The sequence below is a fragment of the Sarcophilus harrisii genome, chromosome 4 (assembly GCF_902635505.1).
Source record: "Sarcophilus harrisii chromosome 4, mSarHar1.11, whole genome shotgun sequence".
Taxonomy (NCBI): domain Eukaryota; kingdom Metazoa; phylum Chordata; class Mammalia; order Dasyuromorphia; family Dasyuridae; genus Sarcophilus; species Sarcophilus harrisii.
This window is the reverse complement of record NC_045429.1, coordinates 55,498,207-55,518,627: the sequence shown is the minus strand read 5'-3', so window position 1 is coordinate 55,518,627 and position 20,421 is coordinate 55,498,207. Positions and strand designations below refer to the sequence as shown.

At 41.6% G+C, this 20,421-nt stretch overlaps 1 protein-coding gene and 2 non-coding genes across 5 annotated transcripts in view; 1 reads left to right on the top strand and 2 right to left on the bottom strand.

Moving 5' to 3' along the window:
• Positions 1-1,014: 1,014 nt before the first annotated feature.
• On the top strand, positions 1,015-1,086 carry TRNAP-AGG. The gene has a single exon. It is a non-coding gene; the product is annotated as a tRNA-Pro (tRNA).
• Positions 1,087-1,755: 669 nt separating this feature from the next.
• On the bottom strand, positions 1,756-1,827 carry TRNAP-CGG. The gene has a single exon. It is a non-coding gene; the product is annotated as a tRNA-Pro (tRNA).
• Positions 1,828-12,876: 11,049 nt separating this feature from the next.
• RCSD1 (RCSD domain containing 1) overlaps positions 12,877-20,421 on the bottom strand; it is an 88,196-nt gene continuing 80,651 nt past the window's right edge. For 2 of the 3 annotated variants that reach the window (XM_031936833.1, XM_023501753.2), the window contains one exon: positions 19,209-20,014. In XM_031936833.1, coding sequence (XP_031792693.1) covers positions 19,898-20,014 — 117 coding nt within the window. In that variant the 3' untranslated portion in view covers positions 19,209-19,897. Of the gene's footprint in view, positions 17,771-19,208; positions 20,015-20,421 lie in introns of those variants that run through there. The other variant, XM_003767385.4, reaches the window with a different exon arrangement.

The window sequence follows — 20,421 nt, the reverse complement described above, 5'->3', positions numbered from 1 at the left end:
GATACAATAGTTGAATTACACCAGGCTTTTGCTTGGAGTTGAGGACATATGAGTAGAATGCAAGTGTAGATAGGGACCCAGTTTTGAAGGGTTTAGGTTTAGCTAGGTATTGATGCTGTGTGAAGATGACATATTACCTTAGGAATGAATGAGCCAGAGAAAAATTGAAGAATGAATGTCCTCCAGTGGTACAATAGCCAATCTTGACTGCAGCGGCAGGTGATGAGTTATAGGTTCAGAACACGTAGTCTCCCTAGCTGAGGCTCATCCTTCTATATGAAACTTTCTGGATTCCTCCTCCATCAAAGAGCTAGAAGCCAGTCGGTCAAGAAGTGCTTCTAAAAAGCCTACTAAGTTAACCACCAGAGCCTACTAAGCTCAGTTGCACTGAGCAACTTCCCCCCTCCCCATCACTTAATATTTATTTTGTAATTATATCATTAAACAGTTCTATATGTACATATTTCCTTTCTATATAGAATGTAAGCTACTTGAAGGATAGACTTAACTAAGTGCTGGTTGAATGCCTGATTTGTTTATTTATCGCAGGATAAATTTGTTTGGGGAAGAGAGGACTGATATTGGATAACAACAACATTGTAAAAAACAAAACAAAACAAAACAAAACAAAAAAAGTTTTAATAAAGTTTTTTTTTTTTTTTTTTTGAAAGAAATAAATGCTATCCTGCAGATTTAGATTTCAATAAGGGATAAAGTTTCAGACTGGCAAAGGACAGAACAGAACATCCAAATGAGTCATAACCAAAAGACTGTAAGTGGACATAAAACGTTATTAAGAGGCCATAGCTCTCCCTCTTTTTCATGGAGGAGAAAATAACTTTCATTTGAATACTGCTGTTTTTATAGCTTATAAAAGAGAAGGAAGGGTTTTCATCGGCAGTTAACAGTGATTCTGAGCGACAGAACTGGAACACGACCACCACCAGAGGGCTCCAAAGGTAGAATACAAATCACCAGACTTCTTTATAATGGTAAGAATCACTTGGGTGTGCTGGCTCGTTGGTCTAGGGGTATGATTCTCGCTTAGGGTGCGAGAGGTCCCGGGTTCAAATCCCGGACGAGCCCTCTTTTCTTTACTCTCTGTAATCTACAAGATTAGAGCAATTTGGAGTATTCTTCCTAAGGAAAATAATTTTTAAAGGCAGATTTCACACTCACTGAGATTTGTAGCATGGACAGGATATATTTTGCAGGACCTACTCCAACCTAATGTGATTTCCCTTCCTTCTAGGCTTCCCTTTCTTCCCCCAGCAAACCCTAATCCACTCTTTGTTCTAGGAGGAAAGGCCTTTTATTTCTGTAGGTCTCTCTGAGGAGGGGACGGCGCATCCATCTCACGTCCTCCCTTAGTCCCGGACCCTTCTCCCCACATCCAGTCCCGTATCCTGAGGGGTTACCATTAAAGACAATGAAAGCAAACTAGCCTTGAGCACCCGAACTTGCAGAGATCGGCGAGTGTGTAAGGGTGCACACGAGCAGTGTGGCCGAGCAGTCACACCTGTCTCGAGAGAAACATTTGTAGAATGCACAATCGATGTCCCCGATCCCCACGGGTTACCTCCTCACAACTCGTTGCCCCAAGCCCTGCTCCGGCGCACATGTCCAAGAGTCCTCTTTGGCGAGAGAAAAGGGACGATTTTCCGAGTTACCCGAGGGCGTTCGGAGCGTTCGGATCTTTAAACCTTGCAGTTTGTGGGATAATATGAAAAATGGAAGAGGGGGCCGAAAAAACATGGGCTCGTCCGGGATTTGAACCCGGGACCTCTCGCACCCGAAGCGAGAATCATACCCCTAGACCAACGAGCCACTCCTAACTAAAACTGCCCCAGCTGCTCCCTTCAGCTCCGCCCCACCCCGCTGCTCACTTCCGCCCGAGAGCCGGGCTGCGAAGAACCCCTCCCCCTCACAGGTCCTCCGCCGAAGGAGCCGGCCAGGCCACTGCAGGCACGCGGGGAGGCCGGCGTGACTTCCGAAGGCGGCGCCGGCCCCCCCCCCCCTCCGCAGGATCGGCGCCCGCAAGGCGGGAAGGGAGCCCCATTGAACCAACTCCGGCGAGTGTGCGGGTCCGAAAGCGGACCAATCACGGATCTCGCGGCGGCCGCCCCGAGCCTAGCTCCCGGCCCTGCCAGCCCAGTGGACGTATCCGCCCGGTGCCAACTGTAGCCTCGGAGGGCCCTGACAGAGAGCCCTGCTCTAGGGCTCCCTTCCTTTCTCCTCCTCCTCCTCCTCCTGTGTCCTTTCCCCCCCCCCCCCCTCGTTTCTACTCTTCTCTCCCCCTTCCTCCCCTCCCTCCTGATTTCTTCCCCTCCCCTCTCCTCCTCCTTTTCCTCTTCTCTTCCTCCTCTCCTCCCCTCCCTTCTCCTCCGCCTTTTCCTCGATTCATCCTCTTTCCTACTTCTTTTTCTCTATTCCTTCTCTTTCCCCTCCTTTTCTTTCCTTTCTCTCCTACTCGCCCTCCACTCTTTCTCTATTCCTCCTCTCTCCTCCCTCTCCTCCCGACTTCCTCCTCTCTCCCCCCTCCTCCTCTCTTTCTCCTCCTCTTCTTTCTCTCTTCCCTTTCTTTCTTCTGGCATCTCTACTTCCCTTGTGCAGCCCCCCTTTGTCCTTCTCCCTCCTCCTCTTTCTCTCTTCCTCTGCTCTTCTCTCTCCCCTCCCCCTCTCTTTTCTTTATTACTCTTCCCCTTCTCCTTTTTTCCTCCGTCCTTCCCCTCCTTTTTTTTCCTATTCCTCCTCCTTCTTTTCTTTCTCTCCCTTTCCTTTCTTCTAGCTTCTATACCTCCCTTGTTCAGCCCCTCTTTCCTGTCTCCCTCCTCCTTTCCTTTCTGCCCTTCTCTCTCCTTTCCTCTGCTTTCCTCTCTTCCCCGATTTTTTCCCTTCCCCTCTCCTCCTCTTCCTTTTCTTCTCCTTCCCTTGCTTCTTCTCCCCTTCTCTCCTCCCCCATCTTTTGTCTATTCCTCCTCCCCATCCCTCCAGTCTCTTCCTCCTCCCTCTCTTCTTTCTCTCTCTCCTTCCTTTTAGTTTTGACACCTCTCTTGCACAGCCCCCCTTTTCCCGCCTCCCTCCTCCAACTCTGGGAATGGGAAGAGAGGAGTGGGGAAGTGACTGGGACTGAGAAAAAGGAGGATTGAAGAGGAGGGAGAATGAGGATCAGACCCAGGGGAGGGTGAAAACTATACCCAATGGAATTAAGAGAGGTCACAGATCTCAGAGCTGAAATTGGAGGTTGTGTGGCCTTGACCGACTCAATCCAAAATTTATTTAGCGTCTTCTACAAGTCATCTTGCTAGGTTCTGAAGCTACGGACAGGGAACGCAGCTCCTGACTTCTGGGAAGCTGATTCTCTTGAGGGGCACATCATGTAAACAAATGAGCATATGCTGGGTGGTAAAACCAAGGAGAGTAGGAACAACTAAGAGATTGTAGATGAGATAGCAGATTATAACAGAGCCTTAAAAGAAGCCAGAGGGGGGAAAAAAGCAGAGGTGACAAAGGAGATTGCCTTCTGGACTGGAGGACAGCCTGTGGAAAGTCCCTAAGACCGAAAGCACCAGGGAGGACATTTTTGGCTACTTGGAAAAGAAACTGAAGCCAAATAGCTTTAAACACTGAGCTAAATTTATATTTTGTCCTGGAGACAACAGGGAGCCACTGAAGCCTCTTGAAGAGGCAAGTGACATGGCCAAAACTTAAATGCTTTTAGAAGATTTGCAGCTTTGTGGAGGATGGATTGGAGGAGAGAACAGACTGGAAGCTGTAAATCTAGTTAGGAGAATGTTGCAATAGTCTATTTGAGTGGAGGGAAGGGGAAGATCAAAGATACTTTATGGAAGAATCTATTGGATATGTACCATGAGAGAAAGGAAAAGGGCAGGAATGACTGAGCTTGCATCCCTAGGTGACCTGAAGAATGACAGTACCCTCAACACAAAATAGAAAGAGCAACAGGCTTAGGGAGAAAATGATTCCATTTTGCCCGTGGTTAGTTGGAGATGCCAATGGGACATTCCAGTTAGAGATGTTTGGTAAGCAGTTAGTGATGTGGGACTAGGGCTCAGGATTAGAAACTAGAATTGGTTGTATATACATGGAAGAGTTATCTAAAAAGAGGTAACTGAACTAGAAGTATCTCAAGACCACAGACAGGAAGGGGGGAGAGAGAGAGGAAGAGAGGAGAAGAGGAAGGGGAAGGGAAAGGGGAAGGGAAAGGCCCAGGACAGAGGGAAACTCATAGATGATGATCTAGCAAAGGAGAATTAGGAGAGAACATTGTTACAAAAATTCAAAGAGGACACAGTATCCAAGAGACCAAGAGAGGATGGTCACCATTGTCAAACATTTCACAGAAGGGGAGAAGGAGGAGGACTAAGATGAAGTCATTGATTTAATAGATCACTGGTAACTTTGAGGTTTTTCTCCCCAGAAGGCATAGATAGCTCCAATGCTATGATTTAGAAGAGTGATGGGATTGAAAAAGGAAGGTGGGAAACTTTTTTGGTTTTATTGATAGTGCATTTCTTGCATAACTAATCCTATGGGAAGAAGAAACTTGCACTGTCCACAACCTTTTTTTCCTCTCCTTTGTTGTGGAAAAAGTGAAGGATATAAGCAATGAGTTCAACACTAGAGGGATAAAGATTTACTTGGATTGAAAAGTATAGTGCCTCCTCAAAACTCCAATTCATGTAAATCCATGTTTTCAATAGCAGGCCAGAATATGAGAAATTATAAATTAAGGTTTTTGTATTTTTCTTCTCTTTTTCTTTCCTCCTGGTTTTTCCTCCATGGCCTTTTGAAAACAAAAGCCTCTGGATGCTGTAATGGACAGAGCATATACACTGAAGTCAGTAAATTTAAGACTGAATTCTTGTCAACCTCTTTGAATCTTAGGTTTCTCATCCATAAAATGAGGATGATAATGTTTACACAATGTGTTGGGAGGAAAGCTCTTTAACACAAATATGAGTTATTATTCTGGTGCAACACTACTAAGTTATCAAACTTCAGCCAGGTTTCACCATCTCTGAAAGCCTGTGTGTTTTCTCTGTCTGTGTCTGTTTGTCTGTCTGTTTTTCTCTCTGGAGAAAATCAAGGTGAAGTGACTTGATCAGAATCACAAAACAAGTAAGTATCTTCTTAAACTCAGTTCCTTCTGGCTCTAGGGTTGGTGTTTTATCCACCATAAACCTAACTTCTCTTGAGAGTTTAATGTATTACCCTAGACAATCACTTTACAATGTAATCATAGATTGTTAGGATATTAAGGCCCTTAGAAATCATCTACCCTTTCATCTTACAATTGTTAGAAAGTGGAGGCACAGGGAGGTTGAGAAGTTAGTAAGAAAACATTAAACACTGTGATAATTGGACTAACACAAAACTAAAAAAATCAGACCTATACCCTTAAGAATTTTACAGGGTGACAGAAGAAAGAAAGAACACAAATAATAAATACAGAAATTTTACTTGTACAGAGAAACCCAGTTATTCTCAAGAGTTGCTAGAGTCAAGTGGAGCTAGTCATAAAAGGAATATGGAGGGACTTTCAAAAAGAGAGTAATGGTATGATGAAAAAAGACTTTCCATGAAGAAGCAATTGCTTGTAAGAATGTTTCAGAGCAGAATCAGACTCTGTGTATATGTGTCTAACTGCAGTCCAGTAAGAGTAACAAGTGCAGTGCTCATTCCTAATATGAGATTGAGAGCTGTTAGGCAGAGAGGAGGGGGGGACCTTACACAACATTTAGTCCAACCCCCATTTTATAGCTAAGTAAAAGATTTTTTTCTGTCTGGAGCAAAAGGGAAAGTTATTGGTTGGGATTTTGGAAAATCTATGATCAAGAACTTTAATTTGAAAAGGCAATTCTGAGAATAACAACAATAACCATTTATCTAGCACTTGAAATTTTGCAAAGCCCTTTTCATACTTAGTATCATTTGATTCTCACCATAGCCCTGGGAAGTCGGTACTGCAGAATATTATCATTTTACTGGTGAGATAACTGAGGCACAGGGATTTACTTGCCTAAGGTCATATAACTATTAAGTGTCAGACGCAAGATTTGAACCAGAACTTTTTCATTCATGTCACATCCTGCACCTTAGAATAATCAAAATCACACTTTAATTTGATTTCATTACCCCCTAGCCAATCCTTTACCTCTTGATTGAAGGTATTTGTCTTTCCCTTTTAGAAAATGCAAGCTCCTTTGAGGGGCAGGGATTGTCTTTTCTTGTTCATATTCCCATCACTTGAGCCAGGCACATAGTAAGCGCTTACTAAAAGCTTCTGGACTTGAAATGCGGATTCCCAAAGCCTCTTTCTCCCACCCCCCACTCCCAGGTTAATTTTCTTCCCATTCATCCTTTAGCACACCGCTAGGTAAAACTTTATAACGACCTGACTCTAGTCATTCTACTGCTCAGAACTCTTAGGATAAAATCCTACCTCGATAGGTTAGCATCCAAGGCGCTCTTCTATCCGGACACTGCTCTGTCTTAATCTAGAACCACACCTTTCTGACCTCTAGGTCTTTGCTTCTGGCTCGGCTCTGTTGCTCTCCGATCTCCGGCAATTAGAATCCTACTCATCTTTTACGATCCAGTCCAGATCCCATCTCCTCCATTCCAGTCAAAATCTCTGCCTACAAAGTATGGGCTGACAAGGGTCCTGCCATTCCTGAAGGGCTCCGAAAACGACCCCAGACTCAGTCTAAGGGGGACGTCCCTAGCCGCTCTATGGTGCAAGAACCCAGAAAACAATCAGTGCAACGACTACAACTTAATTTGAAAGAGGGGGCGCACTCAAAGTTGCCAAATGACAAAAGCGAGGCCCCAAAGAGGTACGAGAGGGCACCCTGCCCCCCCCCCCCCGACGACCCCGGCGGGAGGACACCGTTGTGGACACCGGAAAATACGCGGACCATAAGCCATTCTGGCGTCCGATTGTAGTCGGACTTTAAGGACACCCTATATTTTCGGGCTTGAATGGGGGGGGGGATCTTTCCCTCCCCCCTCTTAAGAAAACCATTCCTCCTATGAAATGTTCTTTGTTGTAGGGGGCTGCTCTCGGGCAGGGGAAGAGGAGGGATACTGGGGAAAGTTTTGATCAGGTCCGATATCGGACGTCACCGATTCCTTGAAAACCGATTCTCTGGGAGGGCTGTGAGGTCCTCTCCCCAGTCAGGAGAAACCCAGTTATTCTAAAGAGTTGCTAGAGTCAGGTGGGGCTAGTCATAAAGGAATATGGAGGGACTTCCAAAAAGAGAGTAATGGAAGGATGGAAAAGACCCCGGACTCCTCCTACGGAGTTTGAGCGGTGTGAGCTGTGTGGGGAGGGTGGCGGGAGAAGGCTCTTGGGCAGGTGGGGAGGAGGGACACTGGAGGAAGTCTTGGTCAGGCCAAACACCAAAGCCTTCAAACCGATTCTAGGGGGCAGTGTCGAGAAGGGTAGTGGCGGGGGGTCGGGCACAAACACCCGGGGAAGGGGATGTCCTTCACAAAGGCCCCTCGGGGCTGGGGAGGGGGGTCGGACACAAAGGCCCCTCGGGGCTGGGGAGAGGGTCGGACACAAAGGCCCCCCGGCACCCGGAGGAGGGGCAGTCAGGCACATAGGTCCCTCGGGGCCTGGGGACGGGGGTCGGACACAAATGCCCCCGGCACCCGGAGGAGGGGCAGTCAGGCAGAGCCCCAGGTGCTGCGGTGCATCATGGGCCCCCGCTCCTCGGCGCACCCCTGCGGGCGCGCCGGGGAGGACAGAGCGCAGCGGTCAGCCGTCTGCCGCAGGTGGGGGGCGCTCGACGAGGCCCCCGGGCCCGCCTGACGGGAAAGCGGGTGTGGGGAGCCAGGGGGCGCCGCCGCGAGGGAGAAGGGCCGGAGTCGGGACCCCCGGGGTAAGAGGCGCGGTGGGGCAGGAGGGGAAACTGAGGGAGGGGGCGGCCGACCGAAGATAGGCTGACAGGAGACGGCGTCAAACCTGACAGGCGCCGCCCAACCTGCTCTCCCCTTCGAGGCCGGTCCGCGGAAGGCAAGGGAGGCCCCTCTCTGCCCGCCGCTGATTGGCTAGAGGTCGGCGGGTCCGCCCTCCGGCGCCGCCTGCAGCCTGAAGAGGGTAGCTGCAGCCCTCGCCCGGGCCGCCCTCGACTGCCCTCTTTTGGCTGGAGTGGGACGAGCAGGGAGAAGGGAGAGGCCCGGAGCTAGAGCACGCGGCCTCGGGACCCCTGCGCGCCCGCCAGAGTGGCGTCCGAGGAGCCGCTGGTCTCCCCACGTGCCGAGCTTTTTCTGCGTTAGAACATTTTTCAAATGCACTGAATCCTAAATCGCCATATAATCGGAACTGTAATCAGTCCTAAGGTGCTATGTAAACGCCGGCCCCCCAAATTCGTTATTCTATGCCATGGGTAACAGAATTCACTAGAGCAGCTGGAGACAGGGGCCAGAGAACCGCGGGCTTGGGGTCTGGCGGGCCCGCTTTCAGATTCCGTCTCAGGCATTACCAGAACCACGGGCCGCCTCCCCAGGGTTCTCGTGAGAATAAAACAGGGCTTTTGTAACGCACTTTGCAAGCCGCACAAGTCTGCGGAAGGGCTACCCCTAATGACAGAGTGACGCGCGCTAACGCCTCCAGCCCAAGAATAGCAAAAGACGGCAGTCTGTCCGTGGGGAGAGCCGTGAGGCCCCACCCGCCCAGCGGGTGACCTCCGGGAATCTCCTGACTTCCCGGGAGGCTCCTATACGTGTCTGCTAGCCGCGGAAGCATCCTTCCGGGGGGGGGCGGGGGGGTGTGTGTGCGGTTAGACGGCTCAGTTGGTAGCGCTACATCCCGAGTCAGGGAGACACGAGTCCTAGTTTTGCCTTCATACTTAGTAACTATGACTGGGCAAATCCGTTTGCCTTAATCCATTGAAGGAAATTGCAAACTCCTCCAGGATCCACAGACAATATGGTCCACAGGGATACAAAGGGTTGGATATAACTGAACGGCCGTTTTGATTGTTTCCTGCCTTTGCCTTCTTCGAGTACTATGCTTGTTCTTACTTTTTGCCTTCTTGTGTGTAAACGGTATGATTATTTCTGTTCTTGCTTTCTGTTGAGTAAACGTCACTGTTCCTGGTTTTGTTTTCTAATGAGTAAATATCATTTATTCCTGTGAGAAACCAGCAGGACAAACAGGAAAAAGGCGGCGCTTGGAAAAGAACCTCCAGCTGGAGATGTAGGAGTCCTCTGCATAAAGATAGTTGTTGAAGTCATAGGAATGAATGACCTTGTAAAAGGGAGAGCCTATGTAGAGAAAGAACTGGAACTTGTAAAAGCTGAGTGATTGGTGGTTTTTGGAAAATTGTCGAGAATAGGACATTGACTAAGGGACCGCTGAAGGAGAAATGCCCACATTAAAAAGAAAAAAGTAGGATCGGATCACTGAGAACCAACATGGTTTTGTCAATAAAATATCAGACTGATCTAATTTTCCTTTTCTGACAATGTCGCTAGATCCTCAAAGGAATTCCTCAAAGATAAAGCTAAGAATTTGACAGAATACTTAGATATGGGATATACTTACATGCAAAGATAGGGAATAGATGTTAGTACAGTTAGGAGAATTTGGAATTTCTGGAACAATCAGACTGAAAGACAAACAATTACTGTACTGATGTGACTTGAATGAAGATGGAAAGCTCACCAAATGTGCAAAAGGTAGGAGAGATAGCTAGTATGTTAGGTTGACAGAATCAGGATCTAAAAAATTCTCAGTTGACTAAAGTGATAGATGAAATTTCATAGAGAATAAAATCCTACATTTGGGTTAAATCAATTTCACAAGTAAAGATTGGATGATTGAGGTGTAATTTGACAACACTTTTATCTAAAAAAAAAGAAATGTAGGCTTATAATGGGATTCAAACGCAATATGATTCAAAAGGGTAACAAACCAAATTAAAACAAAACAAAACTAATGACATCTTAGATTGACTTAAGAGAGGCAGGATTACTATCCCAAAATGGAAGAGTGATAGCCTGATAATACTCTGCTTTGCTCAGATCTGTCTAGAACCACTGTTCATTTAGTCTTGTGTACCTGTCTTTGAAAAGATGATGACTAGCAGGGAGCCCTAGAGCAGAGTGATAAGGATACATTATACTTGTCTTTGTGGAAACCCACTAACGACATTACTACCTCCTCCCCTCTTTTAGAAGTATAAAGAAATATTTCTTCAATCTGAAGTGCTTTCCAGATTTCTTTCAAAGAAGATAACCTTATTAACCAAAACTCTAGAAAAACAATCCTCTGCACTAAATTCTCCCTTCTCCCCCACTCAAATTACTCCAAGTCCTAAACCAGTTTTTAAAAAGAAACTAAAGATAAAAGGTATCGAGGTAGCTCAGTGTATAGAGCACTGACAGGAAGACCTGATTTCAAATCTGGCCTCTGAAACTAGCTGTGTGAGCTTGGTATTTGCCTTAGTTTCTGCATCTGTAAAAGGAGCCAAAGAAGGAACTGGCAAGCCACTCCAGTAGCTTTGCCAAGTAAATTCCATGGAAAATATTGGTGTATTATAGCCCACAGGGTCAAGAGGAGTCAAACAATAATTATAGATCTAGAAGGGTTTAGGTTTCCCTCTGAAGATAGAATTAAGACCAACAAAAATGAAGGAAGTATCTTGATTTATCCACTTTTCATTCTCCAATTATTAGGGTAATGATCAGAGTAGGAAGAAAGAAGTCTTTAATTCAGTTACCAAAAGTGTGTCTTGCCTTCACCATTAACTCAGTGAATGGAGAATCCATATAGGAAGTAGTTCCTACATCAAATGATGTAGGAAAATAATTCTCTGGGGTGGGTCAACTTTATAATTGTGATCTGTGTCTGATGAATCAAACTGTTGATTAAACAATACCTGTTGATAATTGGTTTCATATGTAATTAGGGAGAATAAAATGTTATAAAAATAAATTGAAAACTCACTATAACTTGTGATATTTTATCTTATTGTCAAATTTTGTCAATTTGAGGGGGAATACCAAAAAGGATAGTATTCAAAACCGCTTGGTCAAAGTTATCAATAAACATGTGGGAAAAAATTCTTCAGATGCCTAATAGTTGGAGAAATATAAATTAAAGTAAAGGTTCTACCTCACACCCATCAGATTGGTAAAGAGGGAAAATGACAATATTGGAAGGAGCACAGTAATGCACTATTGTTTGAACTGTAAATTGATCCAAGCCATTCTGGAAAGCAATGGAACTATGTCCAAAAAAGCCATTAAACTATGAAGACCTTTTGACCTAGCAAATACCTCTCAGACTGATATCCCAAAAAGATCAAATAAGGAGGAAAAGGACCCATATAGATAAAAATATTTGTAGCAGCTCCTATTTTTAATGACAAAAAACTGGAAATTAAGGGGACATCTATCAGTTGGAGGATTGTTAAGCAAATAATGATACATGAATATAATGAAATACTATTATGCTGTAACAAATGGCGAAAAGAATTTTCAGAGAAATTTGGGAAGACTGATGCAGAATGAAATGAACAGAATCAGGAGAATAAATGATATGACAGCCATTGTAAAGGTGAACAACCTTGATAGACCTAAGGATGTTGAGCAATTCAATAGACCAGCCATGATTTCTGAAGACTGATACTACTCTATATAAACTATACTACCCTACCTTTTAACATAAAGATAATGGATTTAAGATATAGAATGAGACAGATTTTTGAACATAGATAATATGAGATTATGCATGTTTATTACAAGTGTTTTTGTTTTTTTTTAAATTATGGGTGGAGTTAGAGGGAGAGAAAAATAAAATGAATTATTTTAAAAGTATCTTAGAATGACTTTCAAAAGTAAAGGGAGACTGATTTTTTTCAATCTTTTTCAAAGCAGAGATGTAATAAATTACCTCTGACAACTCAAATACCATTTTCAGAATACAGGTTTTTTTTTTTCTTCAATACTATCCCAAAGAATTTAAGTTCTCTAAGCTCAGAACTCCATAGTATAATGTCTTGCAAGTAATGGAAATTTAACCAATAGTGAATTGAATTAATACCCATGACTTCATTCAGTACAGGTTTTTCTTCCTCTGACTTGAAAGGACACTCCCTGAAAGTAGGAAGAGAATTTAATCACTTTGAATTAGTTAATTATAAGTCCCTCTCTGCAAATTTGACTAACAAGAAAGACTTGTCCAATAACAAGACAGATTTATCCACTGCCTTCTGTACTGTGCACCATTGCACTGATAGGTGACAATTGTCCTTTGGGAGTAGAATTACTTTACTCACTACCAGCCTCATCCAGCTATAAAAAGGAAATTTTTTCAATGAATGTTGTTGTTGTCATTCCCCCCACCCCCACCCCTTACACTCTAGCCCCATTCCCTACAATGGTTTCAACTATTTCTGCTTAAAAACAATGTCTGTATTATATTAAATATTAAAAATATTTGACAAGTTTTCCTTCATCAAGGGTGGTTTTTTATCATGTATACCCTGCAATTTTACAATTGCTTTGCTAGATCACTAGCAAGTTCTTTTAATGCTCGAATTTGTTTCTTTCCTTTAGTATTCAGTCTCCTTCCTTTCTTATAAACTTAGAGTATAACTCTAAGTATGTAGGGGAAGAAATTCCTAACTGGGAGTGAATCATTTCCCTGAAAATCTGTTTCATATAGAGGCTTAAGCTTTGTTCATTATATGTGTTAATAGAAGAAGAAAAAATATTTTAAGATAAATTTTTTTAAAGCTCAAAATTGTACTCTAAGTTTAAGAAAATCTAAATTCTCATCTTTAAGTCTTGATTGGATGGAAAGAGAGGCAGAATGAAAATAAACCAGGCCCTTTTGATTTTTTTATGTAATATCTATAACAATATTTTTACTGTCAAAGTGTAAACATGTAAAGATTGTAAACATATGAACTACAAACATTTAAAAAGGACATTTTTTGGCATGAAACCTTGTATTGATTGGCTCTGTGAAAGTCTTTTAGCTATTTGGATTATAGTTGAAATTCCTATGTTTGGAGGGAGTCATCTTTCTTAAAGGAATCTTTATTGATAGACTGATTGATATTGATAGCTTTCCCCTGTGTAACACAGATGTGTTAGGTATTAAACACACAATCCAGATTCATAATGTTATTTATCTAGCACTTTAAAGTTTGCAAATCATTTTAAATACAAATTTTTGCATAAATTTCACCATAAGTCCATAAGATAGGTGGTGGTATAAGTGTCCAGTCATTCAATCCTGTCCTGCTCTTTGTGCCTTCATGGACCAGATGATTCTGTAAAAATACTGGAGTGGTTTGCCTGTTCTTTCTCTGGTGAATTAAGACAAGGTAGTTACTAATCAATTAATCAACAATCTATTTAGTAATCACCTACTATTGCCACTGAAGTTGGATGATTCTAAAAGATCGAGGCTGACAATCTGGTACAACTCTGCCTCAATTCCAATTTACACACAAGTCAAATTTTGCTTTTTCCAACAGATGAAATAAGGTTTATTCCATTCATCATTTCTCCCTCTTCCCCTTTTTTTCACTTTGAGACTTTAAAAGGAAACATTCCCACAGCTTCCCAGATTCTCCCTTTCCCATTAAAGGTCTCAAAGGTTGCCCTTTGTAACTTTTCACTCTGGAAATCAGGAAGTTCTGAAGAACTTCCACTGGTCATGCTGACTTAGAGTAATGGGAAAGGAAGACATTAGCAAAAGTGTCATCCCCACACTCTCTTTTTTGCACCCTTTTCCCCCTTTCAACAATGTGTCAGCTTCACTTCACCTAGAGAAGTGGAAGATAATGGGCACATTCTATTACACACAATGCTAACATATGATGCTATCACAACTACTATATTGGTTGGGTTTGTTTAATTATTTCTTTGTTACAAGGACAAGCTCACTAAGAGAATGAGGGGAGGCTATAACTGAAAAGTTTAGTGTAAGAACAAAAGGGTAAGAATCAATTTTTTTTTTAAAAAAACCCTTTCTTCTGCAACTACTGTTTTTCATACAAATGAAATATCATTTGCATTTTTACATGATGGTAAGACTCACAACAGAGGAAAGAATTCTTAAATGTGGAATTTCAGGCATCCTTGGAACAGGAGGAGGAAAAGATTTGGCAAATTAGATTTTGGCTAAAGTTATACTCCTCAATCATGGCAGTATACAGAATTGTATTATAATTTGTCATAGAAGATAGAAAATTATTTTTTGTGAGAAGTCTTACAGAAATTCTTGTTAATTTTACAGTCACTTGTAGTTAGTACATGGCCAGGGTCATTAACTGGATCTGGCTGCAGTGGGAAACTTTGGCCTTTTAAGCTAAGGTCTTTAACAAGTCTCAGTTTGTCTGAGGCAACCATCCATTCTTTGATTAGGGCTAGGTAAGAAAAAAATGAGGCAAAGAATGGCCTTTTTTTTACCTAACCACAATTAACTAACTAAATAAAGACAGTCTGCTAGAATGCCTGAGATGGAAGATGGAATGGTTGGCTGAAAATTAGAACATATGAAGGGGGTAGAGGGATGGCCCAAGGTGAGTTGGGAAGAGCATGGAGTATGGTGTTATTGTATATAGAGTTTGAGTCATGTCATTATCCCCTGTGCAATCTTAGGCAAGTTAACACTCTTAAGAAAGTGAGAGGATTAGACTAAAACAGCTTTGTTCTAACTCAAAATCCATCATCTCGAGAAAGATGGGTTAAAACCAAGGTGTATAAGGCTTCAAATACTAGCCAAAGATGTTTGGTTTTTTAACTTAGAGACAATGGGGAATTCCTGAAGTCTTTTGAACATGGGACTTAATAGGTCATATCTGTGCTCAATTTTAGATTCCTTTGACAGTTGTGTGAAGAACAGACTGAAGAAGATTATTTCAATATTTCAGTGATCAGTTTCTGAACTAGGTAAAAGCCACAGGGATATATAAAGAAGGGGACAAAGGCAGGAGTTGTTCATATTCTGTCTTTAACATTTTCTCTGTGACTATAAGCAAGTCACTTAACCAGATTAAAATGCAAATGGTAAATATTTAGCAAACTAAATAAAAATACAGTAAAATGTAAGTGGTTTTCTGAGTCAATATGTAGTCTGCAGGAATCCTTATATACAGTTTCAGTTCAGTAATTCATGGCCCCAGGTGGATACTAGATTGGATATTAGTAAAGATACTAAAGTTCTTCTTCAGCACATTTCACAGATGAGAAAATTGAGGCAAACAGATTTAAGTGGCTTGTCTAGGGGCACACAGCTAATATCTGAAGTCAAATTTGAATTCATGAAGAGGAATTTTCCTGACTTCAGACCAGGTAATCTATGTACTATGGTACCACATAGCAGCCCCAAGCTTTTGCAACATGCTGACCTAAATGGTTTCAACTAATCTTCATAACAACCCTGTGAAATAAGTACTAAAGTTACTATGATGCCTATTTTACAGATGGGGAAACTGAAGCTCAGAGAGGTCAAGTGACTTGCTTGTATTCACAGAAAGTGTTGGAGACAGGATATGAACTCAAATGAAAGTTCAGCACTTTTCTCAACATATCATACCACTCCTCCATATGATTACAAAGATCATAGATTTAGAGCTGCAAGGGACCTCATCAGCTACTTTAGTTCAACCACACAAATACCAATTGAGAAAACTTATCCAGGGTCTGAAAGATAGTAAATATCTGAAGTAGGATTTTAATTCATATCTTTGGATTCTAGTGCTGGGATTCTTTCCACTGAAGGATACTGTCTTTATAATTTAGTAGGATCATGAAGCTGAAATATCCTGCACATAAGTCTCCATCAATAAATACTTATTGACTAAAGGAATAAAATGTATCCGTCTCATTTGTTAGCATGAATCAATGGAAGAACAGTTGGGAAGGATACAATTGGGGAAATCCAATCTTTGTATCTTTGACATTAAGTAGCTTTTTTGGCTTCAGGATCCTGTTACTTTATTATCTCCATTCCCATTCCCCATCAGAAGGAAAGCACAATTTTCTTTTTATCTTTTTATTTTTCTTCTCTTTTCCTTCCATTTCATTCTAGGGAAAAGAATAAAATAAATCCTTCCCTTTCATCACACACGCTCATACATATGCATTTGTGTCTGAACTTTTAAACACGTGTGCATTTGTAGTAATACAGTTATGCACACCCCAGAACATGTCCTAGATGATCCACTGCTTTTTGAATAAGGTTATTTTAAAAAATAATGTTAGCCCCCATTCCTCTTTCCAGGAATCAGAGAGAAGTGTGATGAAGAAAAGAAAATGTGAAAAGCAACCCCAGACCCTTCAGGCTGGAAGGTCTTTTTCCAATATCCAAAGATTTCCAGTGTGACTCCCACAGAGCCAAGATCCCACTGAATTAGCACTTTGGGAGGCCCCAAAACTCAAGTCAGATCCAGGCGCTGTCCTGCAAACTGCATCTTTCTTCTGGCCAATGTCCTTTAGCCCTGGTAGATAAGGAAGAGCATTTGAGGTAAAGAGTCAGTCTCTCCTGTTAATGTAAAGATATACCTTGTCGAAGGAGATCCCTAAATTGCTGCTCAAGAAGAAGCTCAATTTGAAATTGTGTCTTCCAATAGCTAATAGGAATGATTACTTTGACTAGTAAATGTATATTGAAGACCACAAAGCATCTACTTGGCAATATTTAATGGAAACTAACAGATCTTTTCATTAAGAATTATTCTCTGGAGCAGCAACATTTATTCTCACCTTAAGATGTCATATAGATTTTGTTTTAACTTTGTGGATGAGGAAATAAAGCAACAAAGTGTTTGACACGGCCATAGAGTAAACTGGGGGAAGGGAAGGCAGGGAAAAGGAAGAGGAGTCAAAAATGAAGTTCACACTTTCCAATTTCCCATCTGGACTGAAAACATCCTGCTTTTCCATTGGAGAGCCTTCGACCTCAGAACATGGCAGAAAGGGGGCGTACCTAGATTGCCATGGCAGTCATAAGTTAGAAAGACCATTTCCAAAAGAGAAAGCAAGCTCAGGTGCATGGACTAAGTATGGTAAAGATTGAAACAAATATTTCAACACTTAGCTCATTTAGTTTAATTCTTGAAAAACTGGTAGGCCATCTCAAAACTGGATGAGCTGAAAGTGTCTCAAAAGCTCTGATTTTTTTTAAAAGAAAGATTATATCTTATATGATTTAGAAGGATTCACATTATTCACACCAAAACATCCTTTTTTCCTGTATTCTAAACCCATCTGTCCCCAAATTTGTTTTTACTTTCATATGAAAACCATGAGAATTTCAGAGAATTACAAAGATTACAACTGAGACATGGCTGTGTCAGATGGACTACATCAAGAAATGGTTTAAGAAAAAGTGTCTGTTTAGGGCTCAGTTGCTTGGGGAGGGGGGTTGTCCCCTGAAAGTCAGACCCTGAGTTGACTCCAGGTTTGGTGATGAGAAGTTTTGAATAGGTTTCTTCTATAAAATGTGTCAATGAACTTCCTGCACCAAATTTCTATTGGTGAAAAGCCATTTGCACTGCAATCCTCTCTTCCCACTTCCTTAAACAACTTTATAGGCTAGAAGCCATGAGGCTACAGTGATCCCCTTTGATATCAGACTGATTCTAAGTCTTTGGCATGCCTGATATCCCATGAGGTCCTAATGGAGTTTCTTCATTCTCTGCAAGTACTTTTGCTGCTACTTCCAGAGAACTTCATCAAGAGTGGACAACAGAATTCTTTTTTACATTTTTATATCCTGAGGAGAGATGAGAAAAGAAATGAATTAGGAAAAAGAAACTGGGGAAGTTTTGTAAATACTTATACAGTTCTTCTAGAATATAAATTTCAAGTTCCCTTGCTTTCTATTTTGGGCTTTCTCCACAACCTGGTACCACTTTGCTTTTTACATTATTTCAATTTTTGCCCTAGGCAGACAGCTACACTCAACATTACTGGTCTTATCATTGTAAGTATTGTCTCCTGTCTTTAACCCGTGCTATCACCAAAAAAAAAAAAAAAAAGCATTACCCTGCTTACTGGAGAAGGATTTCTGCAAATTTAGTCAGACTTATCCACAAATAACTAACATAAAAGTCTGTCGTAAGGTCTAACAAGTCCTTCAATATTTCTGTGATTCTTTAAAAATTTGTGATTCTCTCATATGTCTAGACTGTTAACTATTTCTCATACATAATTTTATCTCTCCCAAATCTAGGTCTTTATACAGGCTAGGATGGATCTATGCCTAGAATGTACTTTTCCCTCACTTCTGCCTCTTAGAATCCTTGGTTTCCTTCAAGACATACCTGACTCCTTTTCAATTGTTAGTACTCTCTTGAAATTGATTTATAATAAATACTTATCACAACAATATAATGTAAGACAGGGAGTCCTTATCTTTATCTTTGAATATTTAGTGCCTAGCATTATGTATCACACATGGTACAAAGTGCTTCTGAGGAGGAAGAAAAGAATTTCTTTTAGAAACCTATTATGAAGCTGAAATGGCAACTTTGTTCTGAGGGCAGGGGAATACTTTCTGAATGACCACCTGCAAGAAGCAGGTTATAAGCATTATCCAAGAAATAAAACAAATTACTGAGCTTTACATTATAGGAACTTAAGGATTTATGTTTTCTTCTATGGCAGCATAAAAGGTTTAGTTAAATGCCAAAGAATGCTACGGATTGCCTGTTACTCTAAGAAGACCTAAAAGATCATATAAACCAAGGCTGAGACCCTGGAGTCTGAAGTTGTCCCTAGAGTCATCTTCTTTTTCATGATAATGTACTTCTTTTCCTTTCTGGCTGGCTACTCACTTTAACTGTCAACCAGTCTTTGAACCCACTGCTCAGGAAAATTCTCCCTCAACTTTCTAAGAACCCAGGAAAAGGAATTCCTCCAACATTTAATAAATGTTTGTTGGATTAGATTGAGTTGGAGCTCATGTTACTCCCCTGTATGATCATACTCTGATTATATTGGACTATTCTTTGCATCCTGATCATGTATGGCACTCTCCTAGCCCCATATCTTTAGTCATTGAAATGCCCTCTCTTCCTCTCTTTTCCTGTATATATTTTATCCAACCAAATTCAAATGGAGATAGGTACTATTATCGTTCCCATTCTGCAATGAGAAAACTGAGACAAATAGCTTTAGGTATTTGCACAGGGTCATACATCTAGTAAGTGTCTGAGGCTAGATTTGATTTCAGCCTATTGATACTCTATTCATTGTGCTCCGTGGATGCCACCATATTGTTGAGCTGTCTTGGGGGCAGGGGAGAGATCTCAGGGCAGCTAGGAGTAACTTGAGGGTTAACTGAAATGAGCAAAGACAACCTCAACCAATGTCATTATTTTGATTAAGTTTGTGCTATTTTCATTAGTGCTTCTGGATCAGAGATTTTGAGTTGGAAGGAACTGCTGAGTTTTTCCCTGAGGAATCTAGGATCTCTAATGATTTTCAAAAAGTCACACAGTTAATAAGCAGCATAACTGCAATCTGAACCCAAATTTCCTGATTCCAAATTGCTTTCTCTTTGCTTCATTCAGATGTGTAGCTATCCAGAGAATCTTGGAGGAGTCCAACAAGAATCTCAGGATTCCCTGGCTCTGCCTCTGTCCTAGACATTCAACTATGTTAGGAGACATGCAACCACAATGCAGACTGGATGTCTCTCATTTACCTCAAAGCCCATACAGTTGTTTTCATTCAACCATGGGGGTATTCACTGAAGTGTTTAGCCAATCACTGTCTGTTTCCAGAGCCTCTAGGCTGGATCTGCTTGGACACTTGAGGAAGAAGTGATAGAGGAGAAATAATAGCTCTAACCTCTGTGTGAAGAGCTCCAATAACAGGAATTTAATATCTTACCTTCTTATCCAAACTCCCCAACGCAGAGTGTTTGGAAAGCTTTAATGGTTAGGAAGTTTTCCATAATTTTTGAGCCAAAAACTGATCTATAACTTCTACCTGTAGATACCAGTTCTGCCCACTGGGATCAAGCAAAAAAAAAAAAAAAAAAAAAAAAAGTTGATATTTTTTTCTACATGTTGTTGTTCAGTTGTGCTTGATTCTTCATGACCCAAGGTGGGCATTTTTAGCAAAGATACTGAAATAGTTTGTCACTACCTTCTCCAGCTAATTTTACATATAAAGAAACTGAGGCAAACAGGGTTAAGGACTTGCATTACATAGTTCTGAAGCTGGATTTGAACTCAGGGAGATTTGAATTCCTGTGCTCTATCCACTGTGTCACGTAGCTAATGTTTTTTTTTTTTTTCTACAAGACAGATATTCAAATACCTGAAGCCAGAGGGGTGTGTTTTCTCTATGTTTTCTCATTTTCAGGCTGTTTTCTTCAACCAATATTGGGATGATATGGATTGTAGCCACTTTGTA